Source organism: Macrobrachium rosenbergii, chromosome 11, assembly GCF_040412425.1.
Source record: "Macrobrachium rosenbergii isolate ZJJX-2024 chromosome 11, ASM4041242v1, whole genome shotgun sequence".
In the NCBI taxonomy this organism is placed as follows: Eukaryota; Metazoa; Arthropoda; class Malacostraca; order Decapoda; family Palaemonidae; genus Macrobrachium; species Macrobrachium rosenbergii.
Genome location: NC_089751.1, coordinates 34198740 through 34226712, shown reverse-complemented (window position 1 = coordinate 34226712; position 27973 = coordinate 34198740). Strand labels below are relative to the sequence as shown.

The 27973-nt window shown below is 36.4% G+C and overlaps 2 protein-coding genes across 8 annotated transcripts in view; one reads left to right on the top strand and one right to left on the bottom strand.

The window, feature by feature from the left end:
• The window catches only part of RtGEF (Rho-type guanine nucleotide exchange factor), a 318924-nt gene that overhangs the window by 139644 nt on the left and 151307 nt on the right, over positions 1-27973 (top strand). For all 3 annotated transcript variants that reach the window (XR_010854520.1, XR_010854516.1, XM_067111541.1), the window contains exon 2: positions 7693-7723. The gene's annotated coding sequence lies outside the window, so the exon portion shown is untranslated. The remainder of the gene's footprint in view (positions 1-7692; positions 7724-27973) is intronic.
• Gale (UDP-galactose 4'-epimerase) lies at positions 710-26472 on the bottom strand. Of its 5 annotated transcripts, none has more exons than XM_067111569.1 (8): positions 26339-26472; positions 13717-13968; positions 12510-12623; positions 9679-9858; positions 5480-5660; positions 5133-5286; positions 2986-3116; positions 710-2775 (listed from the first exon to the last, which is right to left on the bottom strand). In XM_067111569.1, the coding sequence occupies exons 2-8, from the start codon at positions 13957-13959 to the stop codon at positions 2726-2728; spliced, it is 1053 nt and encodes a 350-aa protein (XP_066967670.1). In that variant the 5' UTR covers positions 13960-13968; positions 26339-26472; the 3' UTR covers positions 710-2725. The 5 variants fall into 5 exon arrangements, with proteins under 5 accessions (XP_066967670.1, XP_066967667.1, XP_066967669.1 ...); XM_067111566.1 differs by lacking the exon at positions 26339-26472 and adding an exon at positions 24778-25205; XM_067111568.1 differs by lacking the exon at positions 26339-26472 and adding an exon at positions 24956-25205.

Genomic DNA, 27973 nt, shown 5'->3' with positions numbered 1-27973 from the left:
TTGTGTTGCCCTCTTCCTGTGACTCATATTCTGTATACCTCAAGACATAGCAGGGCTGAAGATGGGTTTATGACTTGTTTCACTTTTTTACCAGAGATATTCTATGGCCCAGCTACAAGGGCCCAGTCGGATTCTCCACCCTTATCATTATAAAGATCTTAGCTGCTGACCTCATTCATTCAGAAGGTCGTCAACTTCAGCTCCGCGATTTAAATTTTCTCGCAACAGGAACGCCATTCTACTCTGGCACTCTGAAACTGGTAGTTTTGGTAAAACAAATGCGATTTCTTTAACGAAAACTCATCAGTTTACTTAGTAAGAAGTGCCACCTGTTGACCACACGCTTCTTGTAGCCTGGCCAACACAAGGGATGAATTAATTACAATTATTAATACAAGATGCTTTGGCCAGAGGGGTTTACCTGGCAGGGGGAGGGTTTTCCTTAATTTTTTTTATCTGAATTTGGAGCTGCTGACAGCAAGTTTAGACACTATTCTGTTTTCTGCCAAGAATAGAGTTAACAGTTTAAACCGCTTACGTTTTATAAAGATAAATTAATAGATTTTTTATTAGGATTTCACTTTTTCTACCATATAATCAAAATCAAAATCGAGCCACAGACCATCTGGGAATTTGATCATTAGAGGGACTTTTATTTATTTATTTTTTGTCAAAGAAAGTAGGATTCTCGTCTGTAAGTAAAACAAACTAAACAAAAACAAGTTTATTGATAAGACACTTCTCAACATGTATGGCCAAACAGCTATTGGAATCTTTTTTTATATTTAATTAGTAAAATATTTCTTAATTTTACCTTTTTGATAACATTGTAGAACATCTTTGTTGTGCATTGGGAAGCTCTCAAAATGCTTTCTCATTGATATAGCAGTCTAGATCACATTAGTTTCTTAAATACGTAATCAGCTTGATAATTCAGTTTTCGTTAAGAAGTATGTATAGTAATTTCATTAAATAACTATGAAAAGCTTCCATCATGGCACCTTCCATCAAGTTATTTGCTCTCTTTAGCTTGTGCCACGTTCCATGTTTGATTGATTCGATTTTGATGATTTTTTCATAAAAAGATTATCTAGAAAGGACATAATTTTTTTACAATTTCTTTTTCTCCATATAACAGCAAGTCTTACCCAGCCCCGTAAACTAAGGAAAATTAGTTATTTTCAAGTTATATTTGGTATTTATATATTCCTCTGAATAAATAGATTCAACAAAAGACGTCAAAATCCAGTCCCGCTAAGCCAGTTCAGCCATCTTTTGGCATTTGCATAAATATCGCATGAAGTAGCTACTTGAAACTCAATAACAAAGTACCTTAAACACAGAAGTCTTTGGATATCCATTTTTTATAACATCATACTTTTTAATATGGCACCTTCGGCTTAAAAGACTTGTATTATCTCAGTTATCAGTGTAAAACCTCAGGTCCAGCATTGCTTCAGGAAGGAAATACGACCATTGGCATGAAGACATCATCGGCTAGTTCGGTGAACACATTAATTTTCCCTGTGTGACATTTATCCTGTAGTCAAACGCAGTTCACTTCATGTGTCCTAGATTAATTTGTTGTGATTTAAATTAAGATCTGAAGATTGGCCACATGTAATTCCCTTTTGTCAACTGGCAAAAAACGTGGAAATAAGCCAGCCTTTAGAGAAAGTATACAGTCCTCACAACGGATCACCAGTCTTTCAGCGTCTTAGAATGATAAAAATCAGTTAGATAAAAGTTGTTAGCAAATAACCATTTACTTGTTACCGACATTACGTTCAGTACGTTAAGAGACTACCAGAAGTGGAGTATCGCACATATACCGGACCTCTAGCGTAAACAAGAGAGGTGTTTAGATGATTCCAAGGTCTAAATAACTTGGATAATTCCTTCAATATGTTTGTGCAGATGGCCATACAAAATGAAATTTAATCCTTTTCTATAAAATATCTCAACGGTATATAAGTTTTAAATGTTTAGATCCCTAACTCGACTGCAAAATCAACTTTAGACCGTAAAATGCAATACATTCAGATAATTGAAAAAATTTTGTTGGAACCTGATCATGGAGATTATGTATATGTTGCTTGCTTGTAACAAAAGTTTGCCTCAAGTCTCACATGAAAGCTGCGTGATATAAGCAATCCATTTATTATCTAACAAAAAAATTATTATGAAATCTTTGCTACCAATATTTAATAAATAATAGCTTCCTTTCAAGGCTCATTCTTAATCAGGAGTCATCTTCAAAAGTAAACGAATTATATGTTAATTATTTGTCTCATTTGGCACTACAGTTTCTTTCTGCTACTTTGAGATAATGTATCAAAATAGTTTTCATTTGCAGTGTATGGAGAGAATTTCATTATGTATTTAACGGGCAGTTACACCTGCATGTCTTCTCTATAAAAGTTATAGCAAATGCTTGCAGTGCAGAATACCAGGTTAAACGAGAAGAAATGTGAAACTTGCATTTTTGAAAGTGTGTATTGGACTAATTGTATTTAAAAGGGTTGAATGTTTCCCACATCTTTTTAGTGTGGCTCCCTTGGAATAAGTCTCTTCACCTTGCACTCTGAAACATAGTAATACTTGGTCAAGTGTTGCTCTCTGTAAATCCGAAAAAAGTCTAAAGGCCAAAGAAGTACTAAGGTGTGACTGAGTTGCAACTCTTATAAAGTTTGACGATATGTTGAGCTGAAATGAATCTCTTTTCTTAGGAGAATCCATTGGGGTTCATACGCTGCCAGCGCCATGTGTCTTCACCTGTAATGAAATCGGTTCCATGAATTGAGTAGTTCTGGAACGCTTTTGATTTTCAGTAATTGATATATGATCGAAATACCATGAAAATTGTATATGATATAGATAAAGGTTTTACAACTGAAACAATGATCTCTCTCTCTCTCTCTCTCTCTCTCTCTCTCTCTCTCTCTCTCTCTCTCTCTCTCTCTCTCTCTCTCTGTGAATACTTACACATCTGATCCAGCCCCCTCGTTGCTTTCCAGTTAAGTTCTTTTTCTGCTAAGGCACAGGACGCAACAACGGTTGCCACATCTCCTTCTCTCCTCCCGACAATCTTGTAGGGGATTTCTTTTTCGCAGGCCCTGAGGGATAGATAACAAATAGGTAAAGAAAAACATTTCTTAGCATTTACCAAAAAATTTTTAGTTCTTCCACACAAATTGTGGACGGCAGGATAATTTCAGCGATTGATGAAATAAACGGGAATGGAACAAAGGTAAATTGTTCCATGAGGTTCATATCATATGCGAGAATAACCACCACACTAGGATTAGAGATTAAAATGAGAGGAAGTTCAAATGTGAGTAAGAAACTGCCTTTTCAGTGTTGCGCTCACACATAAGTAGTTTACTCAAGATGGTTGCATTTTATTTACTTTCATTCCACTTTGTTAAGTAGTTAGAAGTTTGAATATTAACCCAACTGCAAAAGAGACATGCCAGCATTATGACACCTCAGCAAAAGCTTACCTTGGAAATCCTACTCATTTTTGGTGTATGACGTTTCGAGATTTCTCTGATGCCACTGAATTCCTCTAGGGTTCATAATGGCAATTTCAGACAATCATGAATGAAAAATAAAATTACTTACTGCTCTAAATATAAGCAGATGATATTGTTGAAATTGATGTTAGATGATTGTAAACATTTTTAGAAATATAAATATATTAAGTTTTGTAAGTAAGTTATGACAGTTAGATAATGATCACTTGAACATACTGTAAGTCTCATATACATTCCCCTTAAATTAGGTTACTATTTGAATGATTTACATATCGTTGACTTTATGCTTGCTTACACAAGAGTTCGTGAAATATAAGATAACCGAATGTAGGATGTAGCAAGTGTTTGTGAATGTGCGTTTGCTTACATGCTACTCGGGTATATAACCAAGTTTAGTTGGCGTGCAATTAGAATGTACAAAGGCAAAAGATAACGGAGTGCTTTACGGGAAATGTAAAGAAGTAAAGAGGACGGGGGAAGGGGAAAAATTGAAACTAGGTGAAATAGAGTAAGAATATTAAGAGTAATAATGTAGAAACCAAACGATTTGACTAAAATGGTAAAATGTTTTTAAAATTTCGGTGAAATAATAAGGCCTCGTGAGCTTTAGGCGAAACACTTAAGGGTACCTGTCATTGACAGAAAGAATTTCGTTTCTACGGACTTGTCTCATCATCATCATCACTAACATTCATATTTATTTTTGAAGTACCTCTTTTGTCCATATTTATTTGTCATTCCATATATGTTCTAACAGATATATATATATATATATATATATATATATATATATATATATATATATATATATATATATATATATATATATATATATATATATATATATATATATATATATGTCATATGTATATAATAGATATGTATATATACATATACATATACACATTTAAAGTTATTGTGTCTTGATATTTCCTGGGTCAACTTTCCGAGTGGGCTGGGTCCCTTTTCGAAAATCTGTTTAGCTGCATTTTAGCGGTACATGAAAACTATAAACAAAAAAAAAAGGGGGTGGCGGGCAGTCAGAGGGATTGGGTGAAAATACGAGGAGAATCAGAGTGTTCCTGAGTTTTAGGCGGATACCAAAAATAAATATTTAAGGATGCGATATTAAATAAGGAGAAATTGTGAAAAGCGGGCATGCCTCCATGAGTTTGAATAAAAAATAACTGGAAAACCTGGATGTAACTCAATAGAGGACTTCCACTAACGTTAGAACAGCGAGGAATAGCTCGCAGATGTAGACATTACTCAAGGTTCTTTGCAGCGTTCGTCGGCCCCTAGCTGTAACCCCTCTCATTCCTTTTACTGTACCTCCTTTCATGTTCTCTTTCTTCCACCTTACTTTCTTCCTTCTCCTAACAATTGTTCCTTAGTGCAACTACGAGGTTTTCCTCCTGTTACATCTTTAAAACCTTTTTTACCCTGAATTTTCCCTTTCAGCGGTGAGCAGCCTAATAGGCCCCAGCGCTTGGCCTTTGGCTTAAATTTTATATTCCATTCCATGTAACAATTAAATTTCACTTTATGCGAATGACAGAGAATACGAAAGAGGCAGAGGTGCCTTGTCAGACTTACTTAGAAAAGGCGTTGATCATCTCGAGAACAGAAATGCCCATCCCCGTTCCCAGGTTATACGCTTTGGCACCCGTGAAGTCGGGCTGGAAGATTTTGGCTATAGCTACTTCGTGTCCAATAGCCAAGTCAACAACGTGTATATAATCGCGGACTCCTGGAAATATCAAGGTTATAGTTATGTTTTTCTTTCTCAACTATATTCCATAGGTATAGCGAACTGAAGGCTCATAACAACAAATACAACTAAACTGCTTAATTTTTTAAAGCAGTTGATGATTAGTATTTGGAAGTTGATTTATTGACTAAAAGTGAACAGTTAATATGAACCTTGACATCATATACCTTACCTGTCCCATCAGCTGTGTTATAATCATTGCCGAAAACGTTGACATGAGGCCGCCTTCCTATTGCAACTTGGGAAATGTAAGGAACTAAATTATTTGGAATGCCATTAGGGTCCTCGCCTATGAGACCAGACTCATGAGATCCAACTGGATTAAAATACCGTAGCAACACAATACGCCAATCCTGAAAAAAAAGTTAAAATAAAAGATTTTTAAAGAATATTACATTGGAAATGCTAAAGTGTTTTTACTAGGACAGGATTTAATATAAAGTTTGCGGTGGAGGTTTTGTTTAATAGGCTTTAATCCTCAAAAATCTCTGGGTACATTTTGGTTGCCTGTCATCTGGACCTTACCTTGTAATATCATCATCATCATACTTTAGAAGGGACGCTTTAGATAGAGTGCTTACATTCAAAAGACTTTCCTGTAGCTTTAGCACCATCAGACGCAAGAAAGTATTGTCCAAGAACACCATATTTTTCTGACTTCATGAGATGATATAATGAACGCTGGTGTTTTGCACCAACAGATCATTTCAGATGTCTACCATTGGATTTTTCCCCAGCAAGTCCTCGTACAACTCAAGAGGACCTGTGGTGACTGTTCAGCGTGTGTTGTGAAGCAAGCTCCTCATGGACAGAAAAGCACCTCTCCTAAGGTTCATAGATTGCCATAAGCCTAAGATGAACAGATGAATAGTGACACTTCTCCATTCTCATTCCTTTGTCTTAAACACAACAGCTACGGCTACATATGTGCTGGAATGTGCCCTGTGTAGGAGAGTTACACAACAAAGCATCCTACCTAAAGGTTTCGGCCGATCAGTGCAACTCCTCCGCCTTCCATTTGACAAGTTGGGAGAAGCGTAAAAGTTATAGTCTAGAGTCTGGTTGCAATAATAATTGCTAATTACCGACGTTTACCTCCCTTTTCTATTGGGGGACACTGGGTTCCTTAGTTTTTTCCTAGAGTCAAAGTTCATCTTTAGAGTTCTTCTCAGGGACTGGGCCCTCTCAGCCCTGGTATCTTCTGCCAGACTGCGTAGATGGTTAAAGGAGTCATCGTTACCCTGCTCATCATAACTAGGAAATTGGTACCTTAGTAATTTTCGTGTATGAAAGATGAGTTTCGTATTCTCGTAGGAACCAAAGTCTCTGATCGTAATCCCATCTCCAACTAACCCTGCTTTGTCCCAGGTGCTGAAGGAAAAGTGAGCTCAACAATCACATACCTTCCGCTCGTTAACTACCTTGTTAACAAGCTTTCGATGACCGTTTCCAGCTGATACTGGGAAATGATGCTACGTAGAAGTCTTTGAGTGTGCATTTCTATGAAAAATCCAGAATGCTTTAAAATTTCCTACATTTTCATCATCAGGCCGAGTGTACATTAATAAATATGTCCAAATTGCTTTTGACATGAGAATTTTCCCCGTGCATTTGAAATTTTGAGAGTAGAATAACTATTCCAGGAGTCTACATGTTTGGGTTTTCAGTGTCCCAGGCAATACCATGGCACATCTTTGCAACATCTTCCCAGTGAGCCTTAATTGGGATTTGAACATTAATTGTGAGACATGCCTCTCCCAGGTCCTAGAGCCTAAATATCTAACCCAGGAAGTTGCTGTCGGGAATCAAACAAGTTGTATATATGTTTTCTTTTAAAAATAAAGTGTGCCGGAAAATTCCAGTGTGCGCAGAAAATTAAGAGCGTTTTAGATTCTTAGGACATTAAGCGTAGAGACAACTTCTTAAATCAGAAAAAAATTCAGTTCAAAGCAAAGGTTTTAGAAAACTAATGTGCGCAAAAGCTCAGCGTTTTTAGATAGACCTAATAAATCTCAAAGCCTTTCATTTGTCATTTTTCAGCTCTATACCACTATGAAGATCTGGGTTGCACCGCATAGTTTTTGAAAAATGAATCTAGAGACAACAGCACCCATAGTTCAAGGTGTTACCAAAACTCTCAAAAATCTGGGTCCTGGCAGTTTTCAATCAAGCTGAGCCCAAGCAAAAACATAAAAATCTACGCCTGATTTGACTGTATCTGCTAGAGAAGCGGTATTCTTTGGAAATGGGAGATACAGTGTATTTGTTATTAAACCATCGACACGCGAACAGATCGATTGTGAGATACAGTGTATTTGTTATTAAACCATTGACACGTGAACAGATCGATTGTGATAAAAATTAATCGACTTTTTTGCTTTCCAGAGTCACCTTCAATTTATGAGCTGTTGATAAGGTAAGATAAGTGAGCAATCATCACGGTATGCTTATCTGCATTGGCTGTTGTTATCGTAGTTGTTCATGCGGAGCTAAAAATATAAATTTCAACTGTTCCATGGTGAATAATTGATGTCTACTGAATGAAGCTCCAAATTTTCAAAAACTAAGATTCTAGATACGGTAGAAGTAGTGATTTCATGACATCCCAAATCAGTTTTGCACTTGAAATCTGGGTTTAGGATTAGAGAAGTTCTTGTTAGTTACTGGTATTCAAATACGATGCGGATAACTAGATTATCTAAGACAGCATTCCTTATGCGGAATGAAAAAGATTAAGTGATTTGTGGCCTGTTTACATCCTTATTAGTAGCTTTCTTATCAAGGTTGCCCCATCTGAATTTGCTACAGCATAGTATATTCCAGTAGGCATATGCCCGAATTTTATCACACACATTACATTTTATATCCCCATGCTCGTCAGTAAACTTGGATACAGAAAAAACTGAAAGAGCTGTGGAAATGTAAAATAAAATTGCTCAAGTTTAAGTCGACATGTTTCTGTCTGTAGCATATGTCATCTCTAGTTATACAATGTCCACCACATGAAAGGAATCTCAAGTATTTTCGGTTAGTTGTTAAAACTCATGAGGCTTAATTCAAGGTACCTATAGTTTTGGATATCTTACATGATTGAGCTGGCTGAGCGCCCAACATCTCTTAATCTTGAAAATATCTTTCTTGAAGCACATAATGAAGATACCACTGTGTAGCTATTGGCGAGCTAGTTCTTGTTCTTCACACTAATGATTAACGTTTTAAAACGGAAGATTTTATACTGTTTAATGTAATGTGATTCTTCCTCTACCCTCTCATCTTGTTACACTCGCTATCAAATATTAAATCAGACACTTTTGCTTCGCTGTTTATCGCCGAATCTTAACTTCGAGTCTTTCAGTTGTGCGCGACATGTGTTCCAAACATCTTGCCTCCTTTCCTCACATTTTGCTGGACCATGCAATCAAAATTAACCTTGGCTTATGCCACAATATCCGTAATGAAGAGTGTCACGATTTACAAATTTAGTCAGAATGATCAAGTGTAACTGTTCTGCGAATAATGCTTTAAATTTGTCAGAGGATATAAATCCTTTTACGAAATAATTTAGTGCACTAACAAAGTAGCTATATATATATATATATATATATATATATATATATATATATATATATATATATATATATATATATATATATATATATATATATATATATATATATATATATATATATATATATATATATATATATATATATATATATATATATATATATATATATATATATATATATATATATATATATATAAAATATGTATAATGTATATATATGTATAATATACATATATATATATATATATATATATATATATATATATATATATATATATATACACACACCCTCAAATATTCAAAGACTTTCATTGATCACAGATGAATTTCACCTGCAGTATATCATCCAGTTGTACATTCCTGCTGCACACTCTACAGCCGTATATTTATTTTTGTGAGTAACGCAGCTTATCTGTAATTAACCCCATGTTTAATGATCACAAAATGCATAGCACCATTTATATATACATACATACTTATATATATACATATATATATATATATATATATATATATATATATATATATATATATATATATATATATATATATATATATATATGTGTGTGTGTGTGTGTATGTATGTGTGTATGTGCGTGTATGTATATGAATGTCTTTTCCTGTAATGTATGTATGTATATATAAAATTGGACAGTTACACTAGCATTCAGTATATATGTTATTAAAATTATTATTATTATTATTATTATTATTATTATTATTATTATTATTATGGAACCTTACTATGAGGCCAGTATATTTGTCCTGACACCCCGGAAAATTGCAATGCTTATAAATCTCACCTTATCCGCTATGGCCAAGTCCTTCATGATCTGCTCACACACATATTTAGTCTGGCCATAAGGGTTCGTAACCCCAACTCCAGTTGGGTGCTTTTCATCAGCAGGTAAATACTGTGGTACACCGTACACAGTAGCAGACGACGAGAAGATTAGTCTCTTGACTCCGACCTCACTCATCACCTAGATAATAATAATAACAAAAAAAAACACTTGTCAGCACAGGCTGCATTGATTTATTAAACTTGCTTCTGAATATAAACATAGTTGTTACATGGACTGAAAACCTGGTTTTAACTTTTCCACACACAAATCGTGGTATTACATTTCTATCACAAAAGGGTTGCCTGTCCTTACATAGACCTGTTTATGAATGAACAAAGAGTCCCTTTTGTAGTAGAAGCTAGATTCCTTCGGTAATGTTTGACAGTAGACCTAAAAGATCTTGTATTTGAATTTATCTGAATGAGGAGCTAAATGTCTTAGGGCTTTGGACTTATTAAAGGTATTATCTCATACCTCATGGGGTGCTGACACATCTAATTAGCCTATGTGTAAAGCAATAATATTACAGAAGTAGACTTATGGTTGTGAAGTTTTCACATCTGTGTTTCTCCATAAACTGAAAACTGGATTCAAGCAGGAACCCCGAACCCCCATTTCCATATTTTCTAGGTCAAAGATGGACTAGGTTCCAAAGACTGCCAAATTCCTTAACCAGCATGGCAATCAGGAGTGACAGGTATTATCTTTACTATAAAGATCATCCACTAATGCCACATCTCTTTTCCCTTAGAGTGAATTACTATTAAGCTGACAATATCTGTCGCTTTAATCTTGTGAAATGCTACAAAATTGCAGAGTATTTGGTAATCCTTCGACCAGGCGATTCTTATTGTCGGCATTTTAACTTGAAGAAAAAGACATAACAGATGAATCAGTGTATTTCATGTTAAAGAACATGCGCCATAATATGCAGATGATGTTCCTGTGTACACTTAAAAGACATAACAGATGAATCAGTGTATTTCATGTTAAAGAACATGCACCACAATATGCAGGTGGTGTTCCTGTATACACTATTTGCTTTAAATCTAATGTAGATATAGAATATATAAGTTTTTCCAAATGTTAAAAATTGGCAGAGCCTTACTCAGCTATTCCTCCATTTTTACTGCAGAACTTTGTGATGTGTTAGTGGAGCTGAAGGAAATTTTAATGTGTGAAGATCAAAGTAATATTATTTACAGGGACTATTTTTAGTGTACTTAAGGTAGTGATGTTTTAGGTTTTAAGCGGGTTTATTTATGAAATCGTATGGGACAAATGGTTATATTTTTTAGAAGTAGCATACGTGCGGGTGTCTGAATATGAATAAGGAGATAAAATAGCAAAGAAACCCATTTTGCATGCCACGCAAATATTATTGCACTGCTTTATTGAGATTTCTTTCCTATAAAAAAATGCATCTTTTCTGAGTGATTCTGGTCAGTAATAACCAGAAGATACTGGAAATTTTCAGCTCGACTTGCCCATGATGTTCCAGTAAGATGCCAAGAAGACAGAAGTCAGCTTTACGCTGTCTGAGAATGGGCCACACCTGTATGACGCATGAATTTTTTATTGCTGGGCAACCTCGGCCAATTTCTGATAACTACTTGGTTCCCTAGACCCTGGGTCGCTTTCTGATTGTGTCCAGGTCTCTGGCGTTGAAGGAACATTTCTTCCCCAAGTGCCGGGGTGAAGAGGATAGACGCCCCCTCCAGAGTTCTCGTAGAGGATTTTGTGAACAGAACGGATGTAGCGTTGGAGCGAGTGGTGTATTTGAGTTTGTGGAGATAGCCTGGGCTTCTCCCAGAAGGTATAATTTATTATGAATTTAAAACCTAATAAGAACAGAAATTGGTGTAAGACTTGCATACACTTACCAATTATGTATGGAATAAATGAACGGTGTATGAGGTATTTCATCACGAAATTTTTTTTTATTTGTTATATGGAATTAATAATGTTCCTGCATTGATAACCGTTGTTGTGACTACAGTCTACGGAATGAAGTGAATTAATCAGACATGAAAATCATGTCAAGATTACTAGCTCTTTTCAGATTCATATACAATGTATGGAGGTTTTTACATTTTCGTTATTTTGTGTTGAAAGAAAAAAATAACCTGGGAAGCAATCGATCTAAAAGTTTTCACAGTTTAAAGGATATATTTCACTTGGGCTATGTCGGTGTTTGTGATAAAAGTAAATGTCTCAGAGTAGAGAAGTGGGTTAATCTGTATAAGTGGGTCAATCTACATAAGTGGGTCAGTCTACATAAGTGGGTCAGTCTACATAAGTGCGTCAATCTACATTAGAGCAGAAGAGCACATTAATCCATATTATGACAGTGTCACGCCCACTCTCATAGCACTCCACTGACCTCAAGTTTAACCGTAAAAATTCATTATGTAAAGTGTTTTAACCCACATTGCAATAAGAAGCAACTTACTACATTATGTGTAACTGACGAAGGAGCACTGACGAACATAGACTGGAGGAACCAAAATGTAACTAAGATATTGGAAGAACGATCTAGACTTCTAGAGCATACAGCACCCAGTTTATTGAATAAGCTTACCCAGAAATTAAGAACAGTTATATGAACACTTCAGGGAGATTCAAGAAGCAATGAAGAATCATCTGTTCAAATACAGCTAATACTTTAAAGAGAACTGTAAACTACTGAGAATTGTCAACACCTGACAAAAGCAATGATATATAGAACAAATAAAGATCAATAAAAGGCCCTTCAAAATTCCACTTTGAAGGATAATGTTGAAACTCACCTCTAGTAAGTTAAGTGTACCCGTAATATTGTTAGCGTAGTATGCCAGCGGTTTCTCCACCGATTCACCAACAGCTTTCAGTGCTGCTAGATGTATCACGACATCTACTTTGTACTGAAACAGGAAAGAGTAAGATGACTAAGGGTACCCTTTTTTTTTTTCTTTAAATACTACAAACAATTCTTTTACTAGAAAAATCTGTTGGTGGCAAGCATTTTTAACATTAAAATATACATTATTACAATGGAGTCGCTTTTTGTTAAGCATCAGGTAGATCATCTTCCAACAGGAAAAATAATTCCTTCACTCTTAAATTTACTAAATAGAATTAAGAATATCATTGCAGCTTCTGTATTGAAAACACCCCATTACGTGGCTCTTCATTTCACGACTATGTTTCCTACTCCGTAATAACACCAGCATGTCATTTTGGCAACAGGAAGATTGCAGTTACCAATATGAAATGAATATTAGCACAACCGAGACTAGGTAGATTACTGGTAGATATTTTGACCCCAAATGGAAGGTGTCTGGCATATTTTATATTGAACTAGAAATGCGTGGAGATTGTAAACTACCAAGGCCGAGTAATCAGCTCCCCCTAAAAGGCCCCTTCTCTTAACAAATTTATACTTATCTTTCCCAAAATCATTTAACAAATTTATACTTATCTTTCCCACAATCAAATGATTTGTTGCCAGTCACGAAACATACCCAAGATAAGAATTTTTTTTATAAAACTCCATACGTCTTCCGTAACCATGCTAATAAACAAGCAAGCAAACTGAACTGAAAGCACAGTCTCCTCGGTGGAGGATATTATTAAATATGGTAACCAGAACCGATGGTAATGGTGTGTATGGTTTTGATTTCTTAGGCCTACAAGGATGAGCAGTCCAGCCTCCAAAAGCTCTTTTCTCCTTAAAAGTAACATCTTTAGCTTTCCCAAAATCCTATCTCTTGTTACCTTAGGTAAAGTTTTCATGAAAGGACTCATAAAGGGTAGAATCTGCAAACTAGACACAAATTTGTTTCACTAAATCAGATTTTATACACAAACTTACTAAAATTTTATATAAAAGGGCGTCTTCTTGGACACCTATATTCCAACTGAGGCTGTTCGTTACAGAAAGGCAATACAGATTCGATTGGTGAAAATATATCATTTAATGTAGAATTCCTTGTTGGAGAAAATGTTCATCTATACCTTTGAGAACACATTGACTAGAGCTTGACGATTCAGGAGCGATAGCTCATGAAAAGTCAGGGTCTTGCCCGTGATCTTCTGAACTCTCTCCAGTGCTGGGGGGAGGCCATCTCCTGCGGTGGCCTTCGCTGCATTCACACAGTTATCCACCACAATGACGGTATGGTCCGCCTTCAGGAGCTCCACAACCGTGTGAGACCCCACATACCCAGCTCCTCCTGTAACCAGCACGACCCTGCCCATCCTTCAGCCCTGTAAAGAAGAAAACGAGAGTGTATTTGCTTCAGTGATGGACCTCATAGTAATTGATAATATAGGTGGTAACTGTGATTCATTAAATTAAATAATTTAGAAGTGGTTTCATCTCAACTACTTGCGGGTGTTATAGTTCAGTTTCAGTTAATGCAAGTCTTCGCACGTAACAGCTATGATTAAGGAAATTGAGTCCACGAAACAGCACTTGCCAGTCTACATTATAAATGTTTAATATCACTCCCTTGCCTCTTTCAAATCCTTTTGCTTTTGTTATACGTCTCGCTCATTGTATGTGCGAGCAAGCAGAAGTGGGCCAAGCTTGTGAAGATTGGAAAGTACACTAGGTAATTTTTTATCATAGTGCAGAGTTGGTGAAAGTCAAGCATCGTTTTACCAGCTTAAGATTAAAACTAGGATTTTGGTGCAATCGGATATTTTCTTTTCAAAAAAAAAAATGGTCTCACGAAAGTCTGTTAAATTATATATTTTCATATGGGGCCCTGTAAGCCTGTACTTTAAATTGTCGATAAAATGGATCACTAGTTACTCTGAGTTTTGGTTGCCTCTAAAACTCATTCATCGGTGTTAATTATATTACTTAAAGTTTTGCACTTATTTTAATTATATGGGTGCATGGAACTAGTCTGTATATTGTTAAATGGAAACAAATGAGATACAGTACTGAGATGTTAAAATAATTTATTTACCGAGATGAAGAAAAGACCTAGAACAGTGACATTTAGAAATGCGACCAGACAAAGGAGTCATCAATAAACCCCTACTTCTGACAGTCAGCGTTAACTTATCAAAAAATCAACTTTTCGTCAAAATACTGCTCACGCAGTAATGGTCGTAGTTAATTTCTCATAATAAAAAGACTTTCCCGCCCCAGTTTCAGTGAAGATATATTTTTTCAGACTACTATTATCTGGCAGTCCGCAGCTTGTTAATTAGTAATTTTACTGTCAATAAACCAGGGGGGAAACTTCATTCGTTTACTGAATCATTAAGTGCGGCTGGAATTGACCTCCGTCCGTCCTCATTTCAACCCATTTGCGGATTATGGCAGTTGCCCATTCAGGCAGATATAACGATCGGTCTCGCTGCAATGCGTCAAAAAAATAGGACTCGACTTTGTTGGATGTCATCTGTAGCGTCTTCATTCCTTGACAAAACTCTCTCTCTCTCTCTCTCTCTCTCTCTCTCTCTCTCTCTCTCTCTCTCTCTCTCTCTCTCTCTCTCTCTCTCTGAAAACTCAGACTGCAGAATCTCATGTTTGTGTTTGTATGTGCTTGTACTACTGGCGTGTGAAGTATGATGACGCCTCGAAAACTGTGAAGAGGACAACGGAGAGAACTGTTGCATGAAGTGTCAGTTGCTTAACAAATATTCCTGCATACCAGAGAAGAGAAGGGAAAATCCTTTTCCGTTAAATGACCGAGTATGGCTGCGAATTATATATTAGTGAGTCGGTATTTGTATTAAATTGTGCGTCATTGTCTACTAAAAGCTTTATTTTTCTGGGTACAGGTCGTTTAGGAAAACTCAGTAGTAAAAACCCTGAATTAGCCAATGTTTTGTTTTCTTTACATGTGAATATTTTTATGTCAGCCGTGGTATCCACAGTAAAGCTCAGGTGAGTGTGAACAAGAGATTTCATATAATTGTATCTTAATAACGTGCGGGTCCCCCCTTGCTGGTGAGGTGCCTGGGAAGCCAGAATGTTTCGATATGCATTTCATTTATTAGTGATGGTGTGAAAGTTACGCCCCTGGCTACCTTCACTGCCCACATAGGTTTCCAAATAATCTTGCTTTCTATTTTTCGGCACTTTACCCCCAACTGTCCATGCCATTCTTTCTTCTATACTGCTATAATAGTACTCACAAAATTGAGTTGTACCTGGGAGCATACTGAAGCCACCCGCATTGCATCACTAATTAGGAGCCGTGACTCAAGGGGAAAATTACGTAATTCACTCATCTCATTTATCAGGTAATTACTTAGTAATATAATAACCTGATGTTTAAAACTTCTCAGAAATTCAAAGCTCTTTGGCGTACTCAGAACTTCAGTTGATCGTTTGTTTGCATTCCACAAATTTTCTCGCTCAGACATATTATCTTGCCGTCAGCTGTACGGGCTGCTCCAGGAGCAACAGCGCGCCCTTGCATAAGGCCAGCTTAATCTGTAACGAACGAACGTACCACCAGTCAAGCATTTTCTAGGTCTGGATTCAGAAACACATGATCAATGCGTCCAGACTTCAGGAGTCCCTCTCCCATTGCCCGACCGGGACAAACACCAACCACAGAAAATCACCAGAGACCCAAAGTTTTCATTAACAATGGCTATCCCATTATTGAAACTGGTTTCGCTCTTTCTCCCTCAACAGTCCATTCTCTTATTCCTTTGTCTGCTTATCTTTATTGTTTTGTTCCATAATTTTCAGCATTCTATTCTTAAAATAGAATGGTTCCCACACTGATCATTTCCTCCGGTTGACACTGATTTTAAACTTATTTTTTGCTTTTTTCTTTAAATCTTTCAGCGGCCATTGCTTGATATCACCGTTCTTAAACTATAATATGATTTTTCCCTCTCTATGGTTCAGAGTCAGCACAACACCCATCTTGTTATCATCTAACGTACAGCACATTAAGTTCTTCCCCGATCACTCTTATCGGTACAGAAGGGGCAAAAGCCTTTCACACAACATTCTTACCGCTATCCGCAATGTTTTTTATCCATCGTACCAGGACCGTGATCGCACATGAAGCCTTTCTGAGAATCTTTGTGTTACGCAGACCTCTCTTTGCTCTTTGCTAATACTTTGCTAACGAGATTTTCTCGTATAACATGCCAGGCTAATTCTCTCGATTATTTGCGCTTCGGAAACGCGTGACATTCATGTAGTGTATAACCATATAAGATTATTCCTGTGACATTATTTTGGGAGGCATCCTTACAATAATACATTCGTTACAGACCTTAGTTAACCACACGAGCACTTATTTCTTCCTTTCTGGGTCTTATGAATAGCAACGCCTTTTTAATTCAGGTACGTTTCCGTTATGCTTACTAATGCAAACGTTCGCATTGGCCATCATTCCACCAAGGTTTGTACTTACGAAAACACCTTAGTGGGAATTCCAGATAAGGGACAACCTCTGACAGCTTGCAACTAGTTGTCTCCTGTGCATTGGTTTGCTTTCCGGCCCATACTAAAAAAGCGAGAGCGGAATAAATACGAATGTGTAGCCACTTTTTTAGAATCCACTAAATATTTGTATTAACTGTAGTGGACAGTTGCAAGACCCCTTTTGAATATTTCGCTTCTCTAATAATAATAATAATAATAATAATAATAATAATAATAATAATAATAATAATAAAACGATATGTTTGTGGGGTAATCCGAAATATATAAGTTAGTACCCTGTTTTGGTATTTTCATACCGAATACACTTCGGAAAATACGTAACACCAAGTTCAATCATCAATTTGGGAATTCGTGTTTCGAAAACTCATTTTCAGAAGTTCACTTCACTTCGATACTGGAGATTCAGTTAAGTATGCACTATATACTTAGTAAAAAGATTATTGTACGTGACATTTCATGACGTCTTATTTGGAAAGTCTTAAAATCGTATAAATTAATACAAACAATCTACTTACTACCTAGAGTAAGAAAGAGTAGCAGGTACGGTTCAGCTTTCACCAGTCAATTTCTCAGTCTAATGAGTGGTACAGTCTCTATAACCCGTCTATCATGCTGGCGCTCAGTAAATGCTTTCAGGGATCACTTAGGTTGAGAATCTCAGTAAAATGAACAGTATATCTAACCGAGTGACAAGCTTTTTTACATTTTTTCATTGAAGAGTGCTCTTATCTAGTGTGCCACGTCTAGTGTCTGTTAAGTGGGCGGACCATTAACTTTTATTCTTCACGATAGTTCAGAAGCAATTCATTAAAGTGAATTTGTCATCATTGCCTTAAAATTCTGATTAGCTTTTACTGAAACTAATTCGTAGGCATAATCACTAAAAGTTTTTTTTTTTTTTTTTTTGAAGCGTCTCGTCGTTCCGCAATCCACTTAATTCAAAATTTAAGTATAAATTATGATAAGGAGATAGCTCGTTGGCACATCTCGACACGATAAGCGAGATTAGGTGAATCAGAGATAACGAGTCCTCCCCCTTTTATTCACGTGAGTGACGGATGAATTCGTGGCATATTAAACGACTCAGGTGATGAATTAAAGATCGGTAATGCAAGGGTTGTGGAAGGGATGCCTAAAGTAAGGACCTGTTCACAAACACAAAGAGGACATAACCAGAATAATGCAGGTATCATTGGCCCCAGTTAGGTGAGGGATTGGGTAGGTTTGGGTGACGATTTAGGTTGTGCTCTGCCCAGAATATATCTCATCTGACAGACTGACTCTCTCAAATGTACGATCGTCAAGAGTTGGAGATGAAAACTTAAAAAATAAAGAAAGGTAATGTTCAGTTTAGTGGTTTTATGCAGGAAAATCACTTTTTACACAGTATCATTCTGTTGCATTACTTCCACTCTGGCTGAATTATTATTAACTATTTCTAACAGAACTATGACCAAGTTTTTAACTAGCACTTTTCAAAAGAGAATGTTTTACGGTCGCCAGAACAAGCATTTTCTCTCATATCACCATGAAAATTGCTGTAACTAAAACCTTTTTTAAGCGTATTCTTGTAAGTTTCACATATCGACTGATTCGGAATTGTTTCAAAGGATACCTTTGTCCATTTCCTAGAATTTTTCAGAATTACTTTCAATATTTACAAAGAATTCCTAAAAACAGAGGCAGTTAGTCACTGAAAGTTAATTTACCCCGTTCCAGCTACAACCGAACGCATAGTCATGTAAAGCACTAAATGCAGAGGGAATAAATCATCAGCTTTGGCAGCTACATTTTACATTGGGTCAAGTGTGATTTCTATTGCGAAAATAATTGCTTTCTTTGATATCCTCTGCATGTAGACGCCGTTATCGCGTGATCTGCGAAAATTTGCGAAAGGATTGTTCCTCTTTTACCAAACGCTTTCCACTGTCACTGGCGCGGCTGCTTGTACTAAGATCGTTTGCACTTGGGCCAGTGCTGGATTTTGCGCAATGGCCCCATATTACATAAGAAAGACAACGAGGGAGCCTTCCTTAGTATTTAGTACTTAGTCTGGTCGTTTTGTGAGGAGAGAGAGACTGGCAGACAGACAGTCGGTCAGACAGACTTACTGACTGACTTTCTATAGGCTTATGGTACTTTGAAATCTTGTATGTTGATGCACACACACACACACACACACACACACACACACACACACACACACACACACACACAGTTGTTTATGGCCTTACAGTACTGAACTAATGATATTCGTGTTTTGAGGAAAGTGATAGCTCTGCAACTGTTTAGTAATATTTTACATTGTCTTGTCGAGATGTAGTCCCTGCCTCCGTGAATTATCATCAGATCATGCAGACAACTAAAAATGGAAACAAACAAAAATACTGACGGAACACTGGATATTTTTGGGAGATGTGGGGTATGGGAAGACTTATTCCATGCTCTCCATGACATAAAGGAGATTTGTTCTCAGGCTGTTATGCTGTATCCCTTTTTTTTCTGCAGTTTTTGCATTTGGGAAACAGTCTTTCATCACTAATTTATACAGTTTCTACGACAGGAAGGATAAACCATTCCCGAAAGTGGAAATAAATATTTATTCTCTTTGGTTACTGGAAATGGTTTACTGGAATTAAATTTTTGAATCGTTCAAATAACTTTTAACGTGTACACATCCAACTTATTTTTGTCCTTATCATCCTTAATGAGAATGATAATGAATTATGTTGAAGAATCTTGCCTTATTTTTTTTATGAAATTAAAACGAATGTAACAGCACTCGTATTATCCTTAATAACTATGACGGGGATGATAATCAATCATGGTGTGCCTCTTCTTAAAACTGAAACATGAGCAGAAGAGAAAGTCATATCTTTGCCAAAAATGACGATGTTGACAAGGGGTCATTCAACAGTTCCTAAAAATTAAAGCAATGCAACAACTTTCCTATTATCCTTGATAACAATGACAGTAATGTTGATGAGGGATCATGCTGAAGTCTCCTAAACAAAAACAAAAAAATTAAAACCTGTGCCTTACTTTTCTTATCTTCTGTAACAATGAAAGTGGTGGTGATAAGAAATCATGCAGTATTTTCTTGGTAAAACTAAAAAACATATATGGTAGCTTTCATTTCTTTGCCGAGCTTTTTAATCCCATTCTACGTAGATCTGAACAGAAAATGGAAAAACCTAAGAAGGGTATAGCCAGCATGCATTCAGAATAATTGAAAACAGGAAGAAGTGAAGAACAAATTAAATCAGTCTGTTAACTACAGCTTGGAACTCGCATCATAAGTCACTAGCAAACGACATTGATTTCCGAACAAACGTTTATTCAGTATTTATAGGAAGCACTGAGTAACATATTTCGAGGTTGGTGGCAATTTATGACTCAGAATGTAGACCCGTGAATCTTTTAATCATAATTGGCTTCCATCCTGCTTATAGATTTTGCTTTTTTTTTTTTTAGTAAAGATGTTATCCAGGCATAGACTTTGCAGTTCCTATCGGAATTTCATTGGCATTCTTGATTTTAAATCCTTTTAGTCCATGGTAAATAAGGCAAAACATTATTTAAATTTTTTTTTCAAGGACCGTTATGACGGCGGACCCAGAGTATATAGAAATGAAATAGAACAAACCGAGAAATAAGCTAAAATATGTAAGCTAACTTGATGGGGGTTTCGGTAGTTAAATTCAGACTTGCTCTCAAGATTAGAGTTGGCATCCAAAGAGATACTAAATAGGGAATGAGTGCCGACAGAGATGACTGGAAAGGGAGAGAAGAAGAAATATGGAGGACTGAATTTTTCTAAAATACATTGGCAGAAGCAGACTGGACTGAAAAGATCATGGGTAAAGCGGAGGAAGTGTATATGACAGACCAGAGCCTTGGAAAATACGGCTGTAAATCCAAGAGCAGGTACGCATTGCCAAGCAATACCTGCAGGAATTTGTTTAACATGAGCTAAAATATGAAAGACCCCAGATGCAAAGGCCTCACATGTTGGTGATTCCACGCAGATTATCACGCATATGGTAAAATTTATTATTCTGAAGCCACTGTGGTCTGAAGAAATTCGTTGGTGCATTTCAGGTACTACGTGAAGCCACTATTTGTTGTCTTTTAGGGGATTTTCCAAAGGTAGGAGGTTAACGCCAACAGGTCAGTAGTTGGTGACCAACTGGCGGTCTTCTCTCAGTTTAATATTCTGTAGACCAGTTGAAAGGCAGCCTATAAATATTCTATTTATGATACATCAAAAGAAGTTTCATATTTTCTGGGTTTAATCATGGCGTGTGGAATGTCCTCTGGACCGGGAGTATTTCCCTTGTCATTTGCTAATATCGATTCAGAATCTCTGAAGGAGGTTCAGAAAGTCCACAACGGGGTATCCACTGCTAGCTCGCAGGTGCGCTGCGGATTATTCTGGAATTTTATCATTTATTACAGCCTTAAATTTAACATGCAGATCCATGGTTACAGGAAACGACACCTGACAAGCACTGCGTAAACCACCATCTATCTGCCTACATGTTATATTCGACTTAGTGAGTCATGTACTTTTTTTGAGTAAGAGAAATAAGGGTTTAAAGATTAATAATAAAGGGAACCAAGCACATCTTTGCTGTGCTACCGAAGCTCATGATGGCTGTGTAGCAATGTACTGTTCTGTACATTTAGACAATGGCAAGAACTCTACCTATAGCTTGAAGAGGAACATGTTGAACATGTATCCTTACGCGCACTTTTTTTTTTTTTTTTTTTTGACAAATAAGCATATTTGGCAGATACCTTTAAAAATCTGAATGTGTAATTTTTCCTTGAAACGGGTAAACATTGGAAGAGCATGTTTTAGCTTTCAGAAAAAAATATAACAATGGCGAAAAAGTATGAATATAGAGTGTGGCAAAGAGCGCTTCCCATTGTTACAGCTGCCTTTGAGGAGCATCTGTTACAATCTAGGAAAAGGTTTCAAAAATATTTTCAAGAATATATGGAAAATCTTGCTTGAATTCAAGAACCATTCAAGGACCAATTTCCATTTGAATATACCTCTGATGCCTGACGGACTTGACTCCTAGATATACACACCTTGCCCTGCCTCAGCATAAATAGTCTGCTTGTTGGGACCAAGTCTATTACAGAGTGCAGTCATCTTTACTGTTAATTGTTTTGGGGGACAAACTAAAGAATGTCAGAAGTTTACCCCAGGTATCAGACCATCCCGGAAATCCATGCGTTGACCTTTAAGATAGCTCTGCCATATAGGCATCAGTATTACACAGTATACTGACGTATCTCTTATGTCCAAACATTATCAGATGGTTTACATTCCTATTACAGTTCCCACCTTAAACCTCAAACATGAAGTCGAGTTCCAACTACGGTACCTTTTTCTGTAGATGAAACATTTTGAAAGTAGAAAACCCACACTATTAATATAAAGCAATCAGAACCTATGTGGGACTTTTGGACTCGAACCCCGTAACGAGTTGTGTCCAAGAGCTACTTCACCAAAACTCGGCACTCTATACATATTGTATCGAATCCTCACGAGCTACAAAATGTTCCCGGATGTCTGCTCCGATATGTCATCTCTTAAACTTATTTTGTGAATGTAAAACTATTTATTTTCCTTAGAGAAAGAATGATAATGGTATAAAATTTATTCTTTAGTTGGAAACAAAATAAATAATTACAGGATTTAATTTAATAGTTGATATACTGTAGCCATTATACGAATATGTTCACATCTGAATAATTGGAGACAAGTAGGTCTGTTATGGCTTGTTATTTTGCCGATTGCATAATTTTACCATTAACCAAAATAGGCTCTCTTTGGATGGAATTTAATGAGAGATTGGAAAACGCAAATCAAACAATAGTCAGGCTGAATAGGACTTGGAAATCAGATAGAAATTGTATTCAAAAGTAACATTACACATTCGTACAATTTGTATTGCTGTACGGACATGAACCATGGCTTAATAGTGGACCTATAAACGGTTTCGTAACAGATTTGAGAATAAAGCTTTAAAAGGAATATTAGGAGTCAGATAGCGTGGTAGAGTTAGAAGTAAAACTGAGAATATGATCGGACCACCAGTGGAAAAAATTAAATTTTGATAGACTGACGGGCTCCTATGGGCATCAGAAGAGCTGTGAGATCCACACTTGTTTGAGGTGAACTATGGGGAGGAAGGCTGAAGGTGAATGGAGATTTGCAGAAGCGAAAGCATATGACAGACACAAGTTGCCGAATTTCATAGGCCCCTTGCGTTGCACGGCGTTGGGGGCGATGGTGATGAACTGTGCCATTGATCGTATTCACCTAAGCCACACTGTATACATATAATTATATATATATATATATATATATATATATATATATATATATATATATATATATATATATATATATATATATATATATATATATATATATATATATATATATATATATATATAATATATATATATATATATTGTATATATATATATATATACAGTGTATATATGCATAAAGATTTATAAATATGTATGTATGTATGTGTGTGTGTATATATATATATATATATATATATATATATATATATATATATATATATATATATATATCACAATGTGTGTGTATGTATATCAAGTTTTGCCCAAACACTTCCTTAATCATTCACCAGCGTTTTCGTGTTTCTGTTTATTTTTGATAAATTTATTCATGATAAATTTGAGAAAATATTTCCCATTTAAAAAGTTACAAAAAAAGGATTGCATTAAGATTGTATGAATTGATGACATTGGTGGTCAATTTTTCTTTGTCTGAATGTCTCAGTTGTGATAGAAAAAATAATTTTAGCGGTAGTTAATCTCAAATATTTCACTATACATGGAAGATTCATTCTTTATATCAAACTTTCATGAGTCTTTTCAGTACTGTCTACCTTCACAACACGTATCAATCTTGTCATTACCCTTATGGCGTCAATACAGTTCCAGTTGTTACTGTGAATCTTCAAATTATTCTTAGTTACTCTACAGAACAAGAGCATTTTCCAAGCTAGCTCAGTTTTGGTTCTATCGAATGATGACTCATCATCACTGAACGATGGGAAACTTGAACAACTTCCGATAGAGATTGCTGACGTAGACAGACGACCAACCACATGTCTGGATTCCTGGTAGAAACAGGTGACATTTACTCCCAAGCGCATATCACTGTGATTATCGATCGGTATTTTTAAATGAATGGTATCTCCAGATTTATAGAACCAATCGCTTAAAGATAAACTGAACTTCGGTTATCTCAGTATCCTGTGAAAGCATTACTTAATGCAGTGTGGCTGGTACTGTTTTAATGATTATGATGCTAATGTTAACTTTGCTCACATTTCGCTTTCTAGCATGTTGGGCTAACTCAGTGTAACTTATTCTGATTCAGCAACCACACAGAAAAATAATAACTGCTTTTGTGAAAATGACAAATTTTGCGTGGCATGTGTAAACACTGAATTCGAATCCCTTGCATGGTGGATGGCTTAGGTTTAGAGTTTAGTACTGCTATTTAAACACTTTAGTTATGGGCGTTATTTTAGAATAGTGAAGCATTTTTTATGATTTAAAAATCAGGTAATACTCACATGAAGTTCTTATACTCTTAGAAATGACGAGTTATCCACAGAACACAGAGTAGAGCAGACACCATCTCGACTTTTCGGTTAAGGGAAGTTGGTTGACGTTTTCTCGTTGATCGAATTGAATGAATGAAGCAACAGAGATCACGTCCAGAATTTGGTCATAATTTAACTATTTTCTCACCTTTTCACTTTGCTCCACCTCCTGTTCCATCTATAAACTCTTGTTGTGTCTCTCCATCTTCGGTTTTTATCGAACAGTCTTATAAACACTAAAATACTTAGTAAACATGAGCAGCGGTGCCAGAAAGCAGGTACTCGGCGACACGCTGGCACCGATACAAGTGTGTGTGTATGTGCGTGGTTCGGTCTCAGTCGTCTAGTCAGACCGTAGAGTTGATGCGCCTGTGCACAGCGGAGCTGATCTCAAAATCAATATAGTGTTTTACCGGAGTTACCCCTTCTCGGGGCCTCTCTAGAAAAGGAGCGAGCATAGAAAACGAGCGTTTCAGTGAGAACTGTCATCAAAGTAACTAGAATGGTGTGAATGAACATAACGAAATTTATGTAAAACTCATAAATTGTCTGTTGACCATTCCTTATTGTTACATGGACACAGACATTAGTCGATGGAGTTGAACACCAAAGTAACCAAGCCGCTGAAAAAAATAGTTTTGCTCTCATGACGAAATCTCTCTCTCTCTCTCTCTCTCTCTCTCTCTCTCTCTCTCTCTCTCTCTCTCTCTCTCTCTCTCTCTCTCTCTCTCTCTCTCATTAACCCACTGATCCTTAATTATGTTACAGAAAAGAAACCGATTTGTAACTTACTTTTTATTAGAGTGTGTGACTTAATTTTCGTATAGTCTGTGTGTGTGAAACGTAACAACGAAATTAATGTTATTTCAAGACAGGGACCGTGTGCACTTGTTTTGTCTGCAGTATTGCCATGTAAGGGAATAATGTCATTGCATTGCCGAGAAAGAAATGTCAACAAACATTTAATGGGATGACTTGTCATGAAAACTCGATGAGGCGTTGGCAAACAATTCGAGTGTTATTTTTAACTCAGCTGTGTGAGTTTTTAGCTTTTGTCTGAAAAATGCATGTCAAAATCTGCCATAGCCAGTTTTTTGTACATTGAACCTTCCGAGATGTTCCCTTTCTGACATGTTAGAGATACTGCTGAACACCAAACCGTAGCTTTACTTTTCAGTTTTTCGTAACCGGCCATCTACGACTCGCTGGTATCACTGTTTTCTTCCTACTGACGGGCACCTGAGGATTTAATGCGGTTGCAATCCTGCCTATGGAATTTAAATTTCCTATTGAATTTAAATTTCACATGGCTATTTTTCACCTGCATAGCATCAGTTTTAATTATTTTTGTCTCATGACCATTTTATCACCTCAGATCACTGACTGATACTTACAGGCTGCTGTATGAGCAAGACCCTAAGCTTGCATAGCGCCACCTCGATCATAAAGAACCCAACAAACGGTATCCGGTTCAAGATATTAATTTGCAAAGTTGGCTCACTCGTTCCTTTAAATTAACGAGATGTCTTACCTTAGCGCTGTGTAAAGGCTATCACCGTGGTTGTGTGAAGAGGGTCCTGAACGTGATATATCCAAAGAATTCATAATTTTGGGCTTCCACATTGAACAGGTGTTTTTAGCAGGTGGACGAACACCTGCTGCAAGACAGATAAGTGTTACATCATGGTTAGTTGGAATGTTGAGTTAATCATTTTTCGAACTCCTGTAATATAATGTATCGGTGGATGCGGAATTTCATATTGTAATTGCAAATCATTATATGCAAACTTCGACTATTTATGAGGAACTTTCAAAATTATGTTAGTGTCACATGATAAATAATTGTTCATTCCAGATTCAGTTTTAAAGTAAATTCTGTTTGATAGTTAATCGTTTGAGACCCACGGCACACTTGTATTTAACATTTACTTTATTTGATGTATTCTTTTTTATCTGTTTCTTGAACTTATATTTACTTTTTTATTTACTTTGCTGATTAATATTATTGAGAAAACGTTGACTTGAGAAAGATGAGAAATCACAACTTCCTCTCCAAAAATCATCCCAATATGATGATGCTTGAGTGTTGTATTGCTTAGAAGTCTAAAGTTCTATTACCAGACACCATTGAATTAACTTGAATATAGAATTTAGGCCAAAGGCCAAGCACTGGGACCGTAGGTCATTCAGCACTGAAACGGAAGTCGACAGTAAAAGTTTTGAAAGGTGTAACAGGAGGAAAACCTTACAGTTGCACTGTGTATCAGTTGTTAGGAGAGGGTGGAAAGTAAGATGGAAGAAAGAGAATATGAAAGGAGGTACAGTAAAAGGAATGAAAGGGGTTGCAGCTAGGTGCTGAAAGCATGCTGCAAAGAACCTCAAGTAATTCCTACAGTGCACTGTATGAGGTGTACTGACAGCAGTAACCCCCTACAGGGCCCTGATACTGTTGCAATAAGTTTTAAGATCACATTTGCAATGGAAGACTAATTTATTGAGGAAGTTAAATGAAAATATGAAAATTTTCCTGGCTCATTTACCTGTTTCTCAGAATAATCATAATGCACCTATAGCCATGCCTGGCATGTAATAATTGTAACCCGAAGTGTAACACCCAAATTGTAGATATGCAATCCAGTTTAACTTGGCAAGATTCTCATGAGGAAAAAAAAATAAAATGAATTAGTTTCAGAATTCCATTACAAGTAATCATTATGAAAAGGAAAAACATGTTATGAATGTTCCTACTGTAAGCATTCGTTACAGAATACTTGATGTAAAGCTTCTCAGCCACCATAGTTATCATCAGGGTTACTCGTCATGTCCACCGTCGCACAATTGCTCAAGATACTCGAGATTTAATTCTGACTCCATTTTTACCCACAGAGGTATGAAAAGGCTCTGTTGGGCAGGCCATTTTTAAAGAATGTTCAACAGTTGAAATCGAAAGACAGTTGTACAAAGAAATATAAAGAGGAAAGAAAAACGTTTGAAAGCCTCTTCTGCGGTACTCCAACTCTGTAAAGTATGTGTTGAGGTGAGACTTCAAGGCTACAGTATCTAGAGACTGAAGGTCAAAAAAAAAAGTGCAGTACTAGTAATGCTTGACAGAGTCGATAGTAACAGCAGTGATAATGTATAATCTATGGATTTTTCCTGATCTCAT